Source organism: Phocoena sinus, chromosome 12, assembly GCF_008692025.1.
Source record: "Phocoena sinus isolate mPhoSin1 chromosome 12, mPhoSin1.pri, whole genome shotgun sequence".
NCBI lineage: Eukaryota > Metazoa > Chordata > Mammalia > Artiodactyla > Phocoenidae > Phocoena > Phocoena sinus.
This window is the reverse complement of record NC_045774.1, coordinates 26,564,901-26,582,727: the sequence shown is the minus strand read 5'-3', so window position 1 is coordinate 26,582,727 and position 17,827 is coordinate 26,564,901. Positions and strand designations below refer to the sequence as shown.

The 17,827-nt window shown below is 41.2% G+C and overlaps 1 protein-coding gene across 4 annotated transcripts in view; it reads right to left on the bottom strand.

Annotated features, from left to right (window-relative positions):
- Positions 1 to 1,860: 1,860 nt before the first annotated feature.
- IL20RA (interleukin 20 receptor subunit alpha) overlaps positions 1,861 to 17,827 on the bottom strand; it is a 35,236-nt gene continuing 19,269 nt past the window's right edge. For 2 of the 4 annotated variants that reach the window (XM_032651839.1, XM_032651837.1), the window contains exons 3-7: positions 12,256 to 12,437; positions 10,426 to 10,601; positions 9,709 to 9,853; positions 6,192 to 6,331; positions 1,861 to 3,057 (exon numbers count right to left, since the gene is read on the bottom strand). In XM_032651839.1, coding sequence (XP_032507730.1) covers positions 2,266 to 3,057; positions 6,192 to 6,331; positions 9,709 to 9,853; positions 10,426 to 10,601; positions 12,256 to 12,437 — 1,435 coding nt within the window. In that variant the 3' untranslated portion in view covers positions 1,861 to 2,265. The remainder of the gene's footprint in view (positions 3,058 to 6,191; positions 6,332 to 9,708; positions 9,854 to 10,425; positions 10,602 to 12,255; positions 12,438 to 17,827) is intronic. The other 2 variants (XM_032651841.1, XM_032651838.1) reach the window with 1 other exon arrangement.

The window sequence follows — 17,827 nt, the reverse complement described above, 5'->3', positions numbered from 1 at the left end:
ACACCTAACACTCGCTATGTGCCAGGCACCGTTCTAAATGCCTTCTACGTTCTAACGCTTTTTCATCCTCAAAGTAACCCTAAGGTTGTTGTTATCCTCCCTACAACGAGGACATTGTAGGACACAGTAGATGCTCAGTAAGTATTTTGTGAATGAAATGAATAAGCCAAACAATCATCAATCATTTTACTTTCTTTTTGCTCTTAATAGCAACTCATTCTTTCCCACTCCTGAATTTCCTTTATAGTAATAATAAATTTGTTCTTCAAAACTGTCTGTTTTGAAGCAAATGGTGAAGGAGATGGGAATACTTAGTGGAAATTAGCTAGGGTAGTATTGTTTTATGATATACGTTCTTTCCCACAGTAAATTATGTCAAAATTTTAATACACTCTCTCTTACCTATTTATTTAATAATAAATTTGTTCTTCAAAATTAGCAGAATCATTTTTACAAAGATTGAGAAGAACAGAACACTCTGGTTAATAGAATTATGCTCTACTCTAAATTAAATCACTAGATCAGTTAAGCTGTTTGGATTTGGGGACAATCTGAAAAGACCATGACTTCAGAATCCACCTCTCTTACCAGGGTTGTCTGTCTGTGCCAAGAATATAAATAAGAAAATACGGATGATATCTGTTTTCCTGAAAGAGCATCAATGGGTTATGAGCTCATGATTAAAGCAAACATATGCTAAGGTAAATCATACGAAATTGCTGTCTCTGCAGGTCAAAAACATCAACAATTTTATATGGCTCAACTTAACAGATTCTGTCATATTTTAATACAATGTGACTATCGAATTTAATTTTCTAAGCAAATGATGAAGGAGATGGGAATGGTTACTGTAATTTAACTAGGGTGATAGTGTTTTATGATATACTTTCATTCCCACAGTAAATTATGTCAAATACACTCTCCCTTACATATAAACTCAACTTATTTCTTTTGTATGTCTTTATTTATTGATTTTAAGATTATGTAGATATGAGATATTCATTCACACATATTCCAAGGAATCTCTAAGGCACTGCTCATTCAAATAGAATATTTAATATTATAATAGCAACAGTGATTCAGCTACTAAACATGTTCTAGTTTACAGACTATCTAAATATCTTTTGAAAAACACATATCCAGAAATAAATGTACTGTTCTATTATAAAATGTGGCATTTTTTTTTCAGGTTAATTCCCTACTAAAAAGCCTCTGCTAGTTATTGAGAGGACATTTTAAAATAAATTTATTTATTTTTGGCTGCCTTGGGTTTTTGTTGCTGCGTCTGGGCTTTCTCTAGCTGCAGCAAGCAGGGGCTACTCTTGGTTGTGGTGCGCAGGCCTCTCATTGTGGTGGCTTCTCTTGTGCTAGCACAGGCTCTAGGCACACAGGCTTCAGTAGTTGTGGCTCGTGGGCTCAGTAGTTGTGGCTCACGGGCTCTAGAGTGCAGGCTCAGTAGTTGTGGTGCACGGGCTTAGTTGCTCTGTGGCATGTGGGATCTTCCCGGACCAGGGCTCGAACCTGTGTCCCCTGAATTGGCAGGCGGATTCCCAACCACTGTGCCACCAGGGAAGGCGAGAGGACATTTTCTGACTATAAACTAATAACAACAATTTATGTTTACACTCCAGAACTTCTCCTAAAGTATTAATATGGCCACTTAAAGTAGCCCAAAGCATATATGACATCAAGATCTGTGCCTGGTTTATTCACTCTGAACATGGATTATTATGATTGAACAGTGGGTTAGGTCTTTAAATGTGACCACTTCCCACCCACTTAGTGGTATTTGCATGTTTTAAGTATCTCATCATTCTGGCAATAAACCAAATTCTAAAAAAGTAGCACTTATACAATGAATGGTCTTCATGAAGTATTTTTTACAGTGCTATACACTTGGTAAGGGCCCAGAAAATAATTGTACAAGTTCTTGTTAGAAAATCATAAATAAAGAGGCCACAGTACACCCACCTGAATAAATTCTGCATCCAAGTTGGCCAACATTTTTGAATACTTACTGGGTACAAAGAGGGTCAGCCACTGCGCTCTGGGCACCCACCATCAGTGCGGGAGGCCCACATGCACAACCCAGCCACCCACAGGAGGCGGAATGAAACAAGCGCTATGAAAATAGAAGGAATAAGTAATTCTCACTGACACAGAATCTGAGTGAACTTCTGTGTCCGGTACTTTATTGTTCGGCCACTTATCTGTTTGCACTCCCATGTTTTTAACAGTAGAGGTCGGCAAAGGGACGTTTGAGTGTTAGTCTTCCATTTGTACATATAATCCCCATTCCTCCATAAACTGCATGAGATAGGCTTCGTGTTCCTCCAGCATCTTGTCTGGAGCCCGATCCCGGTAGAGTCTAGACAAGAGGCCCTCGTCCTCGAGTCCCTCAGACTCAGGATGTTTACACCTCTCTGAGTCACGTTCAAAGCTGGATAATGAAGCTATACACAGCCTGCCAGTCCGAGGGTCCCAGTCGACCAGTGTGGTTGATGGCTCTGCCTCTGGCCCCTCCTCTGTGTCCACATGCCCCTGCGGCAGATGGTCCAAGTCTCTGAGCTGAGGGGTATATGAATATGGTAGTGTTTGTGGACCCAAGTCTGCTAAAGTTGCCTGTTGCTCAGATAACTTTCCTTGTAGGGACACTTCCTCCTGCAAATTGAACTCCTGATCTCCAGGCCCCACAGAAACGTCACTAGTTCTTACATCACATTCATATTCGATGACAGTTTTGTCTGTGGGCATTGTCCTGCTGGGTGGCTCTTGCTGGCTTAAGGAAGTCCCTTTGGTGCTTTTCTCAGGGTCATACACAATGTCCACCACATGTGAAGCATATCCCAGGTGTTTCACCTCCACTTCCTCCTGATGGGGCTCCTGGTCCTTGCTGGGCTCATTCAGGTCTGATGCATCATTGCTTTTTCCCATTACACTTATATCCTTATGAGAAGTTTTAGAATCCTCCAAAATATTGAAGGTGATAAAGTTAATCACAACTTTTTCAGCAGGTACAAAGACTCTTTTGTCAAATTCATTTCCACAAATCAAAATCTATAAAGAGAGAAGAGAATGGTTTTCACCTTTTCACTTTAGAGAGACATTAAAAACAGCTGTTAGATCATTAATCATTAGAGAAATGCAAATCAAAACTACAATGAGGTATCACCTCACACCAGGCAGAATGGCCATCATCAAAAAATCTACAAACAATAAATGCTGGAGAGGGTGTGGAGAAAAGGGAACCCTCTTGCACTGTTGGTAGGAATGTAAATTGATACAGCCACTATGGAGAACAGTATGGAGATTCCTTCAAAAACTAAAAATAGAATTACCATATGATCCAGCAATCCCACTACTGGGCATATACCCAGAGAAAACCATAATTCAAAAAGAGTCATGGGCTTCCCTGGTGGTGCAGTGGTTGGGAGTCCGCCTGCCGATGCGGGGCACGCGGGTTCGTGCCCCGGTCTGGGAGGGTCCCACATGCCGCGGAGCGGCTGGGCCCGTGGGCCATGGCCGCTGGGCCTGTGCGTCCGGAGCCTGTGCTCCGCAGTGGGAGAGGCCGCGACAGTGAGAGGCCCGCGTATCGCAAAAAAAAAAAAAAAAAAAAAGAGTCATGTACCACAATGTTCACTGCAGCTCTATTTACAATAGCCAGGACATGGAAGCAACCTAAATGCCCGTCGACAGCTGAATGGATAAAGAAGATGTGGCACATATATACAATGGAATATCACTCAGCCATAAAAAGAAACGAAATTGAGTTATTTGTAGTGAGGCGGATGGACCTAGAGTCTGTCATACAGAGTGAAGTAAGTCAGAAAGAGAAAAACAAATACCGTATGCTAACACACATATACGGAATCTAAAGGAAAAAAAAAAGGTTCTGAAGAACCTAGGGGCAGGACAGGAATAAAGACGCAGATGTAGAGAATGGACTTGAGGACACCGGGAGGGGGAAGGGTAAGCTAGGACGCAGTGAGAGAATGGCATGGACATATATACACTACCAAATGTAAGATAGATAGCTAGTGGGAAGCAGCCACATAGCACAGGGAGATCAGCTCGGTGCTTTGTGACCACCTAGAGGGGTGGGATAAGGAGGGTGGGAGGGAGATACAAGAGGGAGGAGATATGGGGATATATGTATATGTATAGCTGATTCACTTTGTTATAAAGCAGAAACCGACACACCATTGTAGGGCAATTATGCTCCAATAAAGATATTAAAAAAACAAACAAACAAAAAAAACCAGCTGTTAGTTAGAATTTATACTGTCCCCAGATAGTTGTAAAGGCCTATTCTTACCAACTCATGGAAGTGAAAGTAATGTTTGGAATACGCGGGAAAACTCCCTCACCTTGAGGCAAGAGACCCAAGATGCACGAAATGCATATGGCAGTGAAGAGTGGTTCCCTGGGTGGTCGTGATCCAGTCCAAGGATCGGGTGTGACCGCCTCTTCCTCTAACTGGCTGAGGGAATTCAGGGGGCTTTTTAAATTTCTTGAGCCTCCTTTTTTTAATTCTGTAAAATCAGAATTTCTGCTGTGTCAGGAGTGGTGAAGACTGAGAGTTTCTGAAATTGCTTTATTAATTACAGTTTACTATGTGTTTATCAATAAGCCATCCTCTGGGCTACCAGCTCTTTTTTGCATATACTCTGGACAGGAAATGTGGAAGGGCATGAAAACTAGGTGTAAAAAGAGAAATAAGCACATGAATAGAGATGGTTTTACTTACTTCCCCCATACACCAAACTAATCATGCTATAATAGGGCCCAAAACGGAAATTCACCTGCCAATTTATAGCAGAGAGAGAAACTCTAAATCATGTCAGGAAAACTTGTTTAAGATTAAAGTTTTGCTGGCAATACATGGAAGGTGCCTGTTTAGATTGTCAATGATGAGTTATGTTACAACTCTCATTATACACCCTATGATGTGATTTCATTTAACTACAAAATAGGAACTTCAGCATCTTACTTTTACAAAAATGTGGGTTTCAAAAAGTCACAGGCTGTCAGTTCTCCTGTGCTTTTTCTTCCCAGGAAAGGTCTCCCTACGTCATTAAAAAGCTAACTCTGAAACCCAAATGAAGGCAGAATAATAGAAACATTTAAAAACAGAACTAACAGGAATGCATGTATGTATCGTGTACACATGAACACGTATTTTGATAATTCCCAAAGAAAGAAATAGTTTGTGATTGTTAAAATACGCTCAGCCTTGGGAAACCTCCAGTACATGGTCCAGAAGCAAAAGGTTTGTTCCTTCTTTTACTTTCTTGCTTCTCCTTGCTGGGAATGATTAAGCCCTGGCCGCTTTCCCCCTAAACGTGTTTCCATTCCGTGTCTGTCTCCAGCCCTACATCCCCCTCTCCTCTTTTAGACTCTCATCTTCTCTCTCCTGGACAACTCCCACAGTCTCCTAGCTGGGTTTGTTTGTTTGTTTGTTTGTTTCTAGTCTTCCTCCCACTAAAGTTGTCTTTAACACTATCCAGTTGTATCTAAAACTCAATCTTGACCATAATGATCCCAGCTCAAAACCCTACAGAGTTTTGCAAACACAATGAAGTCCAAGGTCCTTAGAATAGCTCCCCAATTCTCCCATTATCTGGCCTTACCCCCTCACCCTCCAGTCTCTTCTTTCATAGCTTCTCATCAGGAACCTCATGGTTTTGCAATATTATATGTTTTCCCAAACATCCTCCTACCTTTGCCCCTGCTGTTTCTTCCACTTGAGGTAGGTGCCCTAACTCTTACTGAACTTTCACGACCAAGCCCAGGCATGAAACTTCTGATCCTTCACGTAGGGTGCCAGCGCCCTTCCTGTATCCGCAAGAGTCCCTAGAACCCACTTTCATCTTAGTCTTCACATATCCTTTAAAACTTCTAGTCCCCAACTAGACTTAAGCCTATGGAGGGGCATGGGTCATGACAATTTATCTGTGTACCTCAAGACCTAGTCTGATCTGTTCCATAAATATAAAATCTTTGTCAAAAGTTAAGGAATCTTTCTCTTTGGTTATGGTACTGAGTTAGTCTAGTACAGAAAGTGTTTTTAATTCATCAACTCTTTAACTTGAAACTCACTCTGCCCATAAAAGGAACGGTATCTGTTCTAGAACCTCCTTTTCTATCTTCCTGGGTGTGTTATAAAGCCTCCTACCACTCTAGGCACTCACCAGATTTGCTGGGTGTTTCTCTTTGCCGACGTAGGTATATCTGTACATGGAGTAGCACATCACAGAAAAAATAAACACAGTAACGGATATGGGCAAAACATAGCAGAAGATGGTTTTAACCTTCAGTGTTGATGTTTGATCTGTAAAAAGAAAAGTAGGGTGGGGTAGACAGTTGTGATTTGGTGTGGTGGGAAAACACTGGTAACGTCAAGAAGCTTTGGAGAGATAAGTTACTTTTAGGAATTCAGTTTTCTCATTTATAAATTGAGAAGCTTGAGCTAAATGTTAGAAGGGATCTCAGAATTCTTACTCTCTCTGACAACAGATGGGCTTAAGGAATCATCTGGACTTGTCTCCAACCTTTACAGCAAGGATGCCGTAACAACCCAAGTCAGCAGATATTCCAATATTTTATATCTGGCTACGAGATTCATGCTGGTTCTTCTATTTGCAGGAAAGTGTGCCTGATACTCAAGTAACTCACAGCGCTTCAAACCAAACAACAAAACCTTCTTGTGAAGATCCCATTAAGCTGCCCCACGTTTCCATGCCCCTCATTTGACTCAATCTTTTCCGTATATTCAGGACCTTGCCACGAATGTACGGCGTCATCTTCTGTGTGACAAACAGAATCATCCTTACACAGCTGGCCAGGCTTTCTGGTAGGTCTGGAGCTTGGGGATGTGTAGAGAGGCAGCTGAGCTGGTGTGTGCTGAGAATGGCAGTAACTCCCTCCCTGGTCCTGCTGTGCCGTAGGTTCATGATGAGTTTAAAAGTCCATAGAGGAATGAAAAGATCTGGTGAGTGGTTTTAAGAAAAGTAGCCCTGGATCACCATGGATCAGACTATATGCTTGATAGATAGGACTCATTGTGACTAATTTATATTTGTTAAGCTCCTGTGGAGTACTTGTAAATTGTGAAGGTTAAATTTATGTGTCCATCTGGCTAGGCCACAGTACCCAGTTATTTGGTCCAACATTATTCTAGATGTTTCTGTGAAAGCATTTTTTAGATGAGATTAGCATTTACATTAGTAGACATGAGTAAAGCAGATTACCCTCTATAATGAGGGTGAGCCTCATCCAATCAGTTGAAGGCTTTGATAGAAAAAAGACTGATCATGTCCCAGAAGAGTGAATTCTGCCAGCTGATCACCTTCAGATAAGAACTGCAACATAAATTCTTCCTTAGGTCTCCAGCCTTGAAGACTTTTAACTTACCAACCTCCAAAATCATGTGAGCCGGGTCCTTAAAATAAGTCTCTATCTCCATCTTGATGTGTGTGTGTGTGTGTGTACATTTATATATATAAAGATTATGTATATTGTGTTCTATGGCGATCCCTGACTACTATAGCATTTAGCACAAATGACAAAAGTTCTAGGGCATTCCTTACATACTAATACAATCAGCAGGAGTGTCATGGGAGTATTCTAACCCATTGTAGACGTTGGGTACTCTTGATGCCTAGTCCTGGGAGAGAGCAGCTAAGTTACTGTCTGGTCAGCTGTCTAGTTAAAGAGTGGAAACAGAAGCATCATGGACTTCTGGTCAACAATAGCCAGTGGGAAAAGCCCAGGTATGGGGGTCCAACTGCAGGCTCTTCCATCCCGAAGAGCACATCTGTCAACAGGTTCCACATAGAAAGATGCCAATAATGCAGATGGCTGAGCATCACCTGCCCCTACTTCAGGCTACAACTCAGTCCAGTCCTTTTTTTTTTAAAATTTTTATTGGAGTATAGTTGATTTACAATGTTGCATTAGTTTCAGGTGTACACCAAAGTGATCAGTTATACTTATACATATATCCACTCTTTTTTAGATTCTTTTCACATATAGGTCATTATAGAGTACAGAGTAGAGTTCCCTGTGCTATACAGTAGGTCCTTATTAGTTATCTCTTTTACATATAGTAGTGTGTATATGTCAATCCCAATCGATCCAGTCCTCTTAATACAATCCCTGGCCTCTGGACCAAACTCATCCTGATAAACAGAGCCATGACAACAATGACTGAAGGCACTTAGCATACACCAGCACATGTTTGCAACAACCAACTAATAAACTGTATCTGTATTTTAGGAATTGGGGGAGTGTGGAGAGCAGAAATATTTCAAAGAATAGTCCCCAAAGAGGTAATGGTGAGTTTTTGAAAAAGTAGACCCTCATAATGGTGTCTTGGAAAGGTATCTGGGATGCTCTAACAGCTGGGATATCAAGAAAGGTCAGAACATGAAATGGTACCTTGTTATTACCGTTCCAGGACTAGTGAGAAGGTCGGCTCCTTCTGCTTACTGGGAAGTACTTCATTTAATCTGTACTTTAGTTGCTTTAGCTCTGCCAATGGCTTAAATGATTTCCACTGGGAATTCATTCCTACCATTTGCCCACTGATCAAGCTGTTAGTAAACAGAGCACTTTTCCAAATACAAAAATGATTTCCTCAATCTGCTTTGCTTTGCCTTTTGCTTGCCTTGCATTTTAATTTTATTGATATTTGACATATGGTAGAGAACCCTTCATTTTAAAGGGAAAGGTATGATAATGATGGAGATTCAAAAATAAAGCTTTTCACTTCTGATATGTATTCACAAAACTCCCTTTTTGATCCTTAGGACAGTTTCATCTCGAAATGTGGGAGGCTTGAGGGGAGAGGAAAACAGGGGTTCTGTCACCATTCCTGTCCCATAGCTGGTGACGGAACCAAGTCTTGGGGAAAATGATTGTGACGTTTGGAAGGCCAGCACATTTGGAAGAGAGAAACAGAAGAATGGATGAAGAGCCATTCAATGAAGGTAAACTTTAGGATTTATTTTCAATTTTTAGGTTTTGAGTTCAGGGTCTTACCACCCTCAGGGGAGAACGATTAAACAAACGCCAGGCTCCTATAACTCTAGTCTCCTAACAGGAACGAGACTCTTCAACCACACTTCCTTGGCAGCCAAGTTCAGAAAACACGAGGAGACAAAAGGAAAGAGAGAGAAGCAACTATAAGAGTGAGGGAGTAGTAACTGATTTGCTGATCCCAGGCCCTTGCACAGCCTTGCACAGTGAGTGATATCTGAACACAACCTGCAGCGCCTATAATTTGTATTCCCGAGGGGGAGCAAAAGACTCTGTCGTAAAGTGTTTTTAGGATACTGCTTTGTTCCTAGGAATAAACTCATGTGATGTTCTTAAAGACCACAGAACTTCTACTGATCAGAGTGATTATAGTTTTAAAGAAGAAAAACCGTGTGTGTAAAAATTCCTATAATTCTTATTTCCCAAGGTAGAGTCTTGTTGAACTGGTGCTAAGAGTGCCCTGGGAGGTGAAAACACTCCCTGCTGTGAGCCAAGTTCAATGGTAGAGTCCCAGGCTGCTCAGTGCATTTCTGCTGGTGGTTGTTTCTGCCTGCACTTCAGCCTGTTTCTGGTAGACACGGATTTTCAAAACCTTGTCTACACCACCATCCTTCCTTCTAGTTTTAGCAGATTTCCTACCTCAGACCAGCTGAGATTCTCAAAGCCTACCTTTCAAAGTACTGACACACTGCTTCTCAGACGGCTGAACAAGGCGAGGAGGGCCTGGGACGAAGGACTCCACGAGGACGCAGTACAGAGTGTCCGGCTCCAGCCAGCCGAATACCAGCGTTCGGTTTGTCACACACTGGGACCACTAGGATAGGGTTGCGAAGAGCAGTTAGAGCCAGAGATTTCCAGCACCACCCCAGACAAGTAACTTTAGAAGGAAACAGAAGACTGAGGTACCAGTAAGTCCTTTACTATCACTAAGAGCTTTTTTTTTTAGCAACAGCTTTAAAATATCCTTTTCCTTCAGCTTGGCAGTCCCAGTTAGGGACTGGGCAAATTGTGGGAACAATTCTAAATAATGACATAAGGAGGGATTTCTTCTTCCACTTTGTCCTGGGTTCTTGCTGATATGTTTTTCTTTCTTGGAGAGTGACTGACAGATGTTAAGCAAGTAAAAACTCTCCATCAAAGTGAGGTGGACAATTGCTCTACACACCAACAGCAACATCATAGCAGAGACTTTCTGTAAAGGAAATCTGAAGGCGGTTTTTAAAATTTCTACACATCAGCTTCAACTGTATCTTGTATGGCAACACTTTTGAATGTCACACCTTCCCAGATTCACATGCCGAGAATTTAAGCATCAGGGCTGTGTGTTCCAGCATTAGCTGCAAAAAGTGACACAAATGATAGGTCCCCATTCCATTTCAGGCTTACCGTTCTATTTGATTTAGTATTATGTATGGACACATTATACTTCAGATTAGAGTATATTTGTTCCAGGGAAATAGAGCTTTCTTCTGGGTTTTTCTTCCACTTCTTTGGAGCCATCAGAACAATAGATATGGATTTCTCATCAGTAGTCAAAGCAACCTCTGGTGGGCCAATTTGTGCTTAAAGGGGAGGGGAGAGGGAATGATCACGTTGAGATGTAGAAATCACCTCGGATGAGACAATATAATCCTACTGGGATCAAAGCTCTAAAGCCCACCCTCTTATCTGAGATGCCTCAGAATGCTCTAGGTGGGCCCAAGTGATACCGAATCTTGAAACAATCATGTCACACACTGATAGAACGTTAAAGCAGCAAATTTACTTAGTCACATGTAGCTCCTAGTCACATGGATAAACAGTACTAGATGACGGTAAATATAATTAAAAGTATTTGCATGGGCTTCCCTGGTGGTGCAGTGGTTGAGAGTCCGCCTGCCGATGCAGGGGACATGGTTTCGTGCCCCGGTCTGGGAAGATTCCACATGCCGCGGAGCAGCTGGGCCCGTGAGCCATGGCCGCTGAGCCTGCGCGTCCGGAGCCTGTGCTCTACAACGGGAGAGGCCACAGCAGTGAGAGGCCCATGTACCGCAAAAAAAAAAAAAAAAAAAAAAAAAGTGTGTGCAACACTCCTGGGACCTGAAACGTTGGTGATAAATAACATTAAGAGGATTTGATGTGTTTGTAAAAATCAGAAATGGAGAAATGAAGCGCTGCTAAAGACCTCTGGGGAAGTAAACTTTGGAGAATGATCTAGAACAGAGATTAGCAAACTTTTACCATAAAGGTACTGACGTAAGTATTTTAGGCTTTGCAGGCCATGTGATCTCTGTCGCAACTATTATTTATATAAATGTAAAAACCATTCTTAGCTCTTGTCTTGTACAAAAATAGAAAGGGGAGGGGGTGCTGCATTTAGTCCGAGGCCATAGTTTGCTGACTTCTGACCCAGAAAGGCAGCAAAGGAAAGGCTCCAGCTCTAGAACTTAGGGGGTGCTTGTAAATTTCATCATGGCAGCTCTGAGTGGGTCCTCTATGGCCGAATCAGTCACAGATCAGGGATGGAAAATTTTCAAAGGAAATACCAGGAAGATGTTGCCTTAATTCTGAGTTACATCTAGAAATTATGTAATAACTCTACCAAGTTTGTAACAAGAAGAGACTTAGTTTGGTGATCAGAACAATCTTCAATCAACCTACAGGCATATGTCAAATAGTTTATAAACCCACAACATGAAAATAAATCTGTCAGTTGTTCCTCAAATTATATAATCTCAACTAAACAATAAAACAAACTCAAAATTTGATAATATTGGCATCTAGGGCTTCCCTGGTGGCGCAGTGGTTGAGAGTCCGCCTGCCGATGCAGGGGACACGGGTTTGTGCCCCGGTCCGGGAAGATCCCACATGTCGCGGAGCGGCTGGGCCCGTGAGCCATGGCCGCTGAGCCTGCGCGTCCGGAGCCTGTGCTCTGCACAGGAGAGGCCACAACAATGAGAGTCCAGCGTACCGCAAAAAAAGAAAAAAAAAATTATTGGCATCTAGCGTCAATTCTGGATCCGGGAGCAATCTTAGAGACACTTGGCCAAAACTTTCATTCTAAAGATGAGACTGAGATGCAGCAAGGTGAAGTACCTTGGGCTGGTCACTTCACCTGATCGACAGAGTGCAGAGCGCTGGCCTCGACAAGGCAGTCTATGAGGCAGAGACTGTTACATTAGGGGGTCAGATGAACTTGATATTGATACATGTTTAACAAACAACTGTGTTACTTACTTTCTAAAAAAGGATAGAATCGTCCAGTTTCTGCCCATTTAGAACAATTCGTTCCCCAAATGGCCTTAGCTTTGGCATAATATTGACGTTCGTAGTCAGAAGTTTCAGCAGAGAGATCACAGTAGGTCCTACTGATATTTCTGCATTCGGATTTATTCAGCCATTCCTTTTGCCCATATCTGCTGAGAAGGAAACTGTGAATTAACAATGAGGTGCTCTCTGTGCTTTACAGTAGGAAAAAAAAAAAAAACAGTCATTACATAAAACTGAATGGAACTTAAGACCTTCTCTTCAGAACAACAAAAGTGCTTGTCATTGAGATAAAAAAGAATCTACTTTTGCTGCTGGCAATTTTTTTCATTAGCTGTCAGGAACATGAGTCAGAGTTTCTATAATCACCTCTCTTTTCTGTGAATTATAATGTGGATAGTACATTTTGAAAGCATGTATTTTATTATTAGGCTTGGCCTACAGTAAACATTTTACAGATTGTGTGATCAATTCTTCTATGTAAATTTTTAGCCCACATGCATACCAAGGTCAGTTTGATGCGTCTTTTTTTTTTGGATGGATTGTTTTAAGAAAAATTAGTCATTTTTTCCTTGGAAATTCTTCTTGACATTCTCATAGAATTTAAAAATATACTTGCCCTCAAGGGTTCTGGGGAAAATTCACTAGGTTGGAGTGCATTCCGAAATTAGCATTTTCAATGATCATAGTGATGATGATGATATTAACTAGGTTGTTCACATCTGTTTTTCCTCTCCTTTATTAAAAACATAACACCCATAGAAAATAGGAGGTGGGAAATATTTTAGCATTTCTCAGGTGGAAGAGACTGAGGTATTGAGAGTTTAAGTGACATGGGAAGAGCCAAGTGAAAGAGACAGGGTTGCATGAGAGGCTACTGAAAGGATTAAAGCAGGTGTGTCAGGCTTTTAGACAGCTAACTCTTGTGGTAGCGTAGAGAATGTAATGGGTCAAGGGTGGCTGACTGGGGAGCAGTTGAGAGGATGCTAGAGTGGTCCAGGTGGAAGAGGTAGGTGGCTTGCACAAGGATGGTGGCAGTGGAATGAATGACAGGACAAAAGTAAAAAATATTAGGAGACAAGACTTGGTGATTGAGTGCATGAGAGAGATGAGGGAAAAGAAGGTGTTAAGGATGATGTCTCTTACTGTCCGGGCTAGTTGGGTGGAATGGTGGTAACATTTACCAAGATCAGGAATGCGGAAGAAGAGTGGGTTTGAGAAATGGGGAGAGGAGGGGGGAGGGAAAGATAATGAGTTCAGTTTTTGACATGTTGAGCTTAAGATACGTAAAAGGTATCCGAATGCGGATGCTCAGAAGGCGCTGGAGCTCAGGAGAAAGGGGTGAGTGGGAGGTAGGGATTTTGAAATCTATGGCATAAATCTGCTCATGGAAGGCACAGGCATGAATGAAATTACCCATGGAGACAAAGCAAAGCCTAGGATAAAATTTCAGGGGCAGCAAGATTTAAAGGTGAGATACAGGGACTGCCCTGGTGGCGCAGTGGTTGAGAGTCCGCCTGCCAATGCAGGGGACATGGGTTCAATCCCTGGTCCGGGAAGATCCCACATGCCGCGGAGCAATTAGGCCCATGCATCACAACTACTGAGCCTGCGCTCTAGAGCCCGCAAGCCACAACTACTGTGTCCGTGTGCCACAACTACTGAAGCCCACGTGCCTAGAGCCCATGCTCCGCAACAAGAGAAGCCACCGCAATGAGAAGCCCGCGCACCACAACGAACAGTAGCTCCCGCTCACCGCAACTAGAGAAGAGCCCGCGTTCAGCAACGAAGACCCAACGCAGCCAAAAATAATAAATAAATAAAATAAATAAATTTATTTAAAAAATAAAGGTGAGATACAAAGTACACTTAGAAATGGCAGCTAAAGAGGGAGAAGGAAAAACAGACATCACAAAAGTCAAGGGAAGACTGGGTTTTGAGAAGGATGAAATGTCAACTTTATCAAGTGTTGCCGAAGCTTAAGGGTATCTTCTCTTTTCCAAATATGGCAGTAGAGTCCTGAAAGTAAATGTCTCCTGTTTCATAAGTACCACAGCTACCAGAAAACATTAGAAATATAGTTAGATCTTGTTGACCAATTTCTCCATTCAAGTAATCACCACGCTGAGGGGCTTTCAAACTTTTTATTGACTGTGAGCCATAGAAAGAAATACATTTCACAGTGTGACCCAGTTCACACATGCATCCAACATACTAAAACAAAGGTCTTGGAAGGTAATACCTAAACTTTACAACATGCCAGGCACTTAGTTATTTTCCATTCTAAGCCACTCCACACCATTCTAATCCTTCCCGTTAAAAAAAAGATGCTAGGGCTTCCCTGGTGGCGCAGTGGTTGGGAGTCCACCTGCCAAGGCAGGGGACACGGGTTCGTGCCCCGGTCCGGGCATATGTGGGCATGCCGCGGAGCAGCTGGGCCCGTGAGCCATGGCCGCTGAGCCTGTGCGTCCGGAGCCTGTGCTCCGCAACAGGAGAGGCCACAACAGTGAGAGGCCCGTGTACCGCAAAAAAAAAAAAAAAAAAAGATGCTATTTATGTCCCTCCCTCAAAATTGACTTCATGGCCCACCAACAGATCTTGACTTGTGGTTTGAAAAATATTGCCATCCCCTATTTGACCGTTTCTCCTCAAATTTCCTGACTTTGCCGAGGGCAAGGCAGCTTCCCATGACAGATGTCAATGAAGGAGAAACGCTCTTTACTGAATTCTGGACAAAATGCTTTGTAAGTCTGACAAGCGGATAGACATGAAACATTCAATAAATACTACAGTAATGATGTTCATGCATGTCAAAAAGTCATGCGGGGCCCTCAGTGGTCTCTGATTTCTGGTAATGGCAGGAAATATTTATCAAGTGCCTATTATGCGCTTGGACTGCTGCTTAGGATTTAAAAGCTTTATCTCATTTAATTATCATAATAACCTTAGGAGGTAGGTACTGTTATTTTCATCCCATTTTACAGATGAGGAAATTGAGGCTCAATGATATTAAGGGAGCTGCTCAAGGCAGTCTAGTCTGACTAGTATAACAGGCATATCTGGGATTTGAACCACTTTTCCCTGATGCTAAAGCTTGTGCTTTTAATGCTACACTCTATTTTCGACATTAAATTCTTTGGGTAGATATAATTTAAACGTTTGTTACAATTTCATTTTTTGCTTAGAAACAAACTTCACTCAAAAGTAAAAAAGTATAATATGTAACCTGCCCAAGGCTACCCATTTAGGTTCACAGTCTGGCTATGACCCCAGGACAGTTTGTCTTTGGAACTGAGCCTGGAGCCGTCAGTGACACAGCTGCCCTGTAATCCTGCCCACTGTCCACATTCACAGGCATGTAAGAACTCCATCATGGCAAGTTTCTTTTCAAATATTCATTTTGAAATTTATGTAATCTAAATTATCTACTCTCACAGAGCAGTGATTACTCTCTCTCTCTCTCTTTTTAAATCCTTTTCTGAATCACATAAACACATAAAGAACAGAACAAGCTCCTTGCTCCACCTAATGAAAAAGGAGACAAGGACACACTCATGAGCTGTTTCTCCTGGCAGAGTGACGCCTCTTCCCTAAAATACTGCTTCCTGAGAAATTCTTCGGCAATGAGAATGAAGTTCTAGATAAATGAAGTCATTGTGAGTAGCAGCCAAAGTCTTTCACTGCCTTTAATGGTCAGAATTTTCTTTTCTTTTCTTTTTTTTTTAACACCTTTATTGGAGTATAATTGCTTTACAATGGTGTGTTAGTTTCTGCAGTATAACAAAGTGAATCAGCTATACATATACATATATCCCCATATCGCCTCAGAATTTTCTTTTCAAAGACAAAAATGATGTTATTCTTTTTTGTAAATATGGTACAGTTTTTAAACTCAGGCAATCAGAAAAGTATAACCAAGAGAGAAATAAATTACCCTGAAGCCCATTACCCTGAAACATTTGGTACACATGATTCTGCACATCTCATTATGCTTATAGGTACCCAGAGGAATGATTCAATAGCTGAATACATAGACAAAAGCTAGGTTATGCCATACTTATGACTTTAATAAAAGTAGTAAATTTAACTTGATTCAAACTTCGAAGAAAAAGAAATTAAAATGAAATGAATCACTGTAGTTCAAATGTTTCATCACCACATGAGATATTAGTTCTTAAAAAGATCTTTTAAATTAAGAAAATTGTGTATGAAAGATATTGAGAGTTTAGTTATTAAAATGATGACATATTTTCATTTTGGATCACATATAATGGCTTCATGCTACGGAAGTCAGTACATATACAGTTTTTCCCCACCTTCTGATTTGTTTTATTATTGATAAGGTTCAAACATTTACAAGAAATTTCTGTAACCGTATTTCCCAGCACTAGTCTTAGTTCTACATCTAGGTAGTTCCAATGCCTGCTCCCTTTTTGCCAAAGTCTTGTCATTTCTAAGCTCATTTAGGCTCATCTTTATCCCTCTGTCAGCTGGATATCATCTTTAGTTAGTGTTCCCTCCCAACCACAGCCTGCAAGAGGGTCTCAGGGGAGTGATAGCCCAAGTTCAACCTGCTTGAAAATACAGAAAATATATTTGCTGAACTTGGTAAGAGTCTTAGGTCACACTTATTTTTCCCTCAGAAGATACATCACTGTCATGAACTGAGTGTTGCCAGATAGAAATCATTGCTTTTGCTGTGACGGTCATAAATAATTTCATTTTCTTCAAAGTTAAATAACTTTACCAAGACATGTCTTCCTGTTATTTTTATTAAATTTTCCTAGACAGAGCATGCTTTTCAGTATGCCATTCCAGATAGTCATTATTACCTGTTCAATTATTACTACCTGTTAGCTATGATAGGTTTTTCATCTCTATATAACATTTTTATTTTCCATCTTCTTCCTAAGTTCTGCCACCGTGCTTTTTAAAAAAGTTATTCTTCTTGTCTTGGAATCTCTTCTTTGACTGTTATCCCTTCTTTGAGGTTTACCATTAGAGAACATGTTGTTTATGGATTCAAACTATGAACCATTATGTGTCTGAATTTTTCTTTAATTTCCATGAGAAAGCTTTCAGGAATGTTTGACTTGTGTTCTTTTTGTCTTTCTCCCTTTCAGTAATTAGGGATAGGTGTGCTGGATTCTCTGGGACAATTACTCTTTGAATGGAGCCAGCTCTTTATTAAATATTAGGTGAGTGGGTATAGGAGTGAGGATCTATCACACACCGACTTACCATTTTGCATTCCTTCTTGATTGCAATGTGCGTTGAGTGAGAGGTGAAAAGTGAAAATGTCCATTCACTAGCATCTTTAATAAAAACTGTGAGTTGTACAGAATTCTGCACTCAGTTTCACTTAAAAATGTCCTATAGTTCTAATAAGTATCGATGTTTCAGAGGTGATGGATTTCCTTGTTTGCTCAGCCACAGAATAACGTTTTGACAGACTTCTTTTCTCCATTTAAACAACTTCTTCTTGCCTAAGTACTCAATACTCTGTTTCCATGAAGAAACTGTTGTCTAATTTAATCTAACA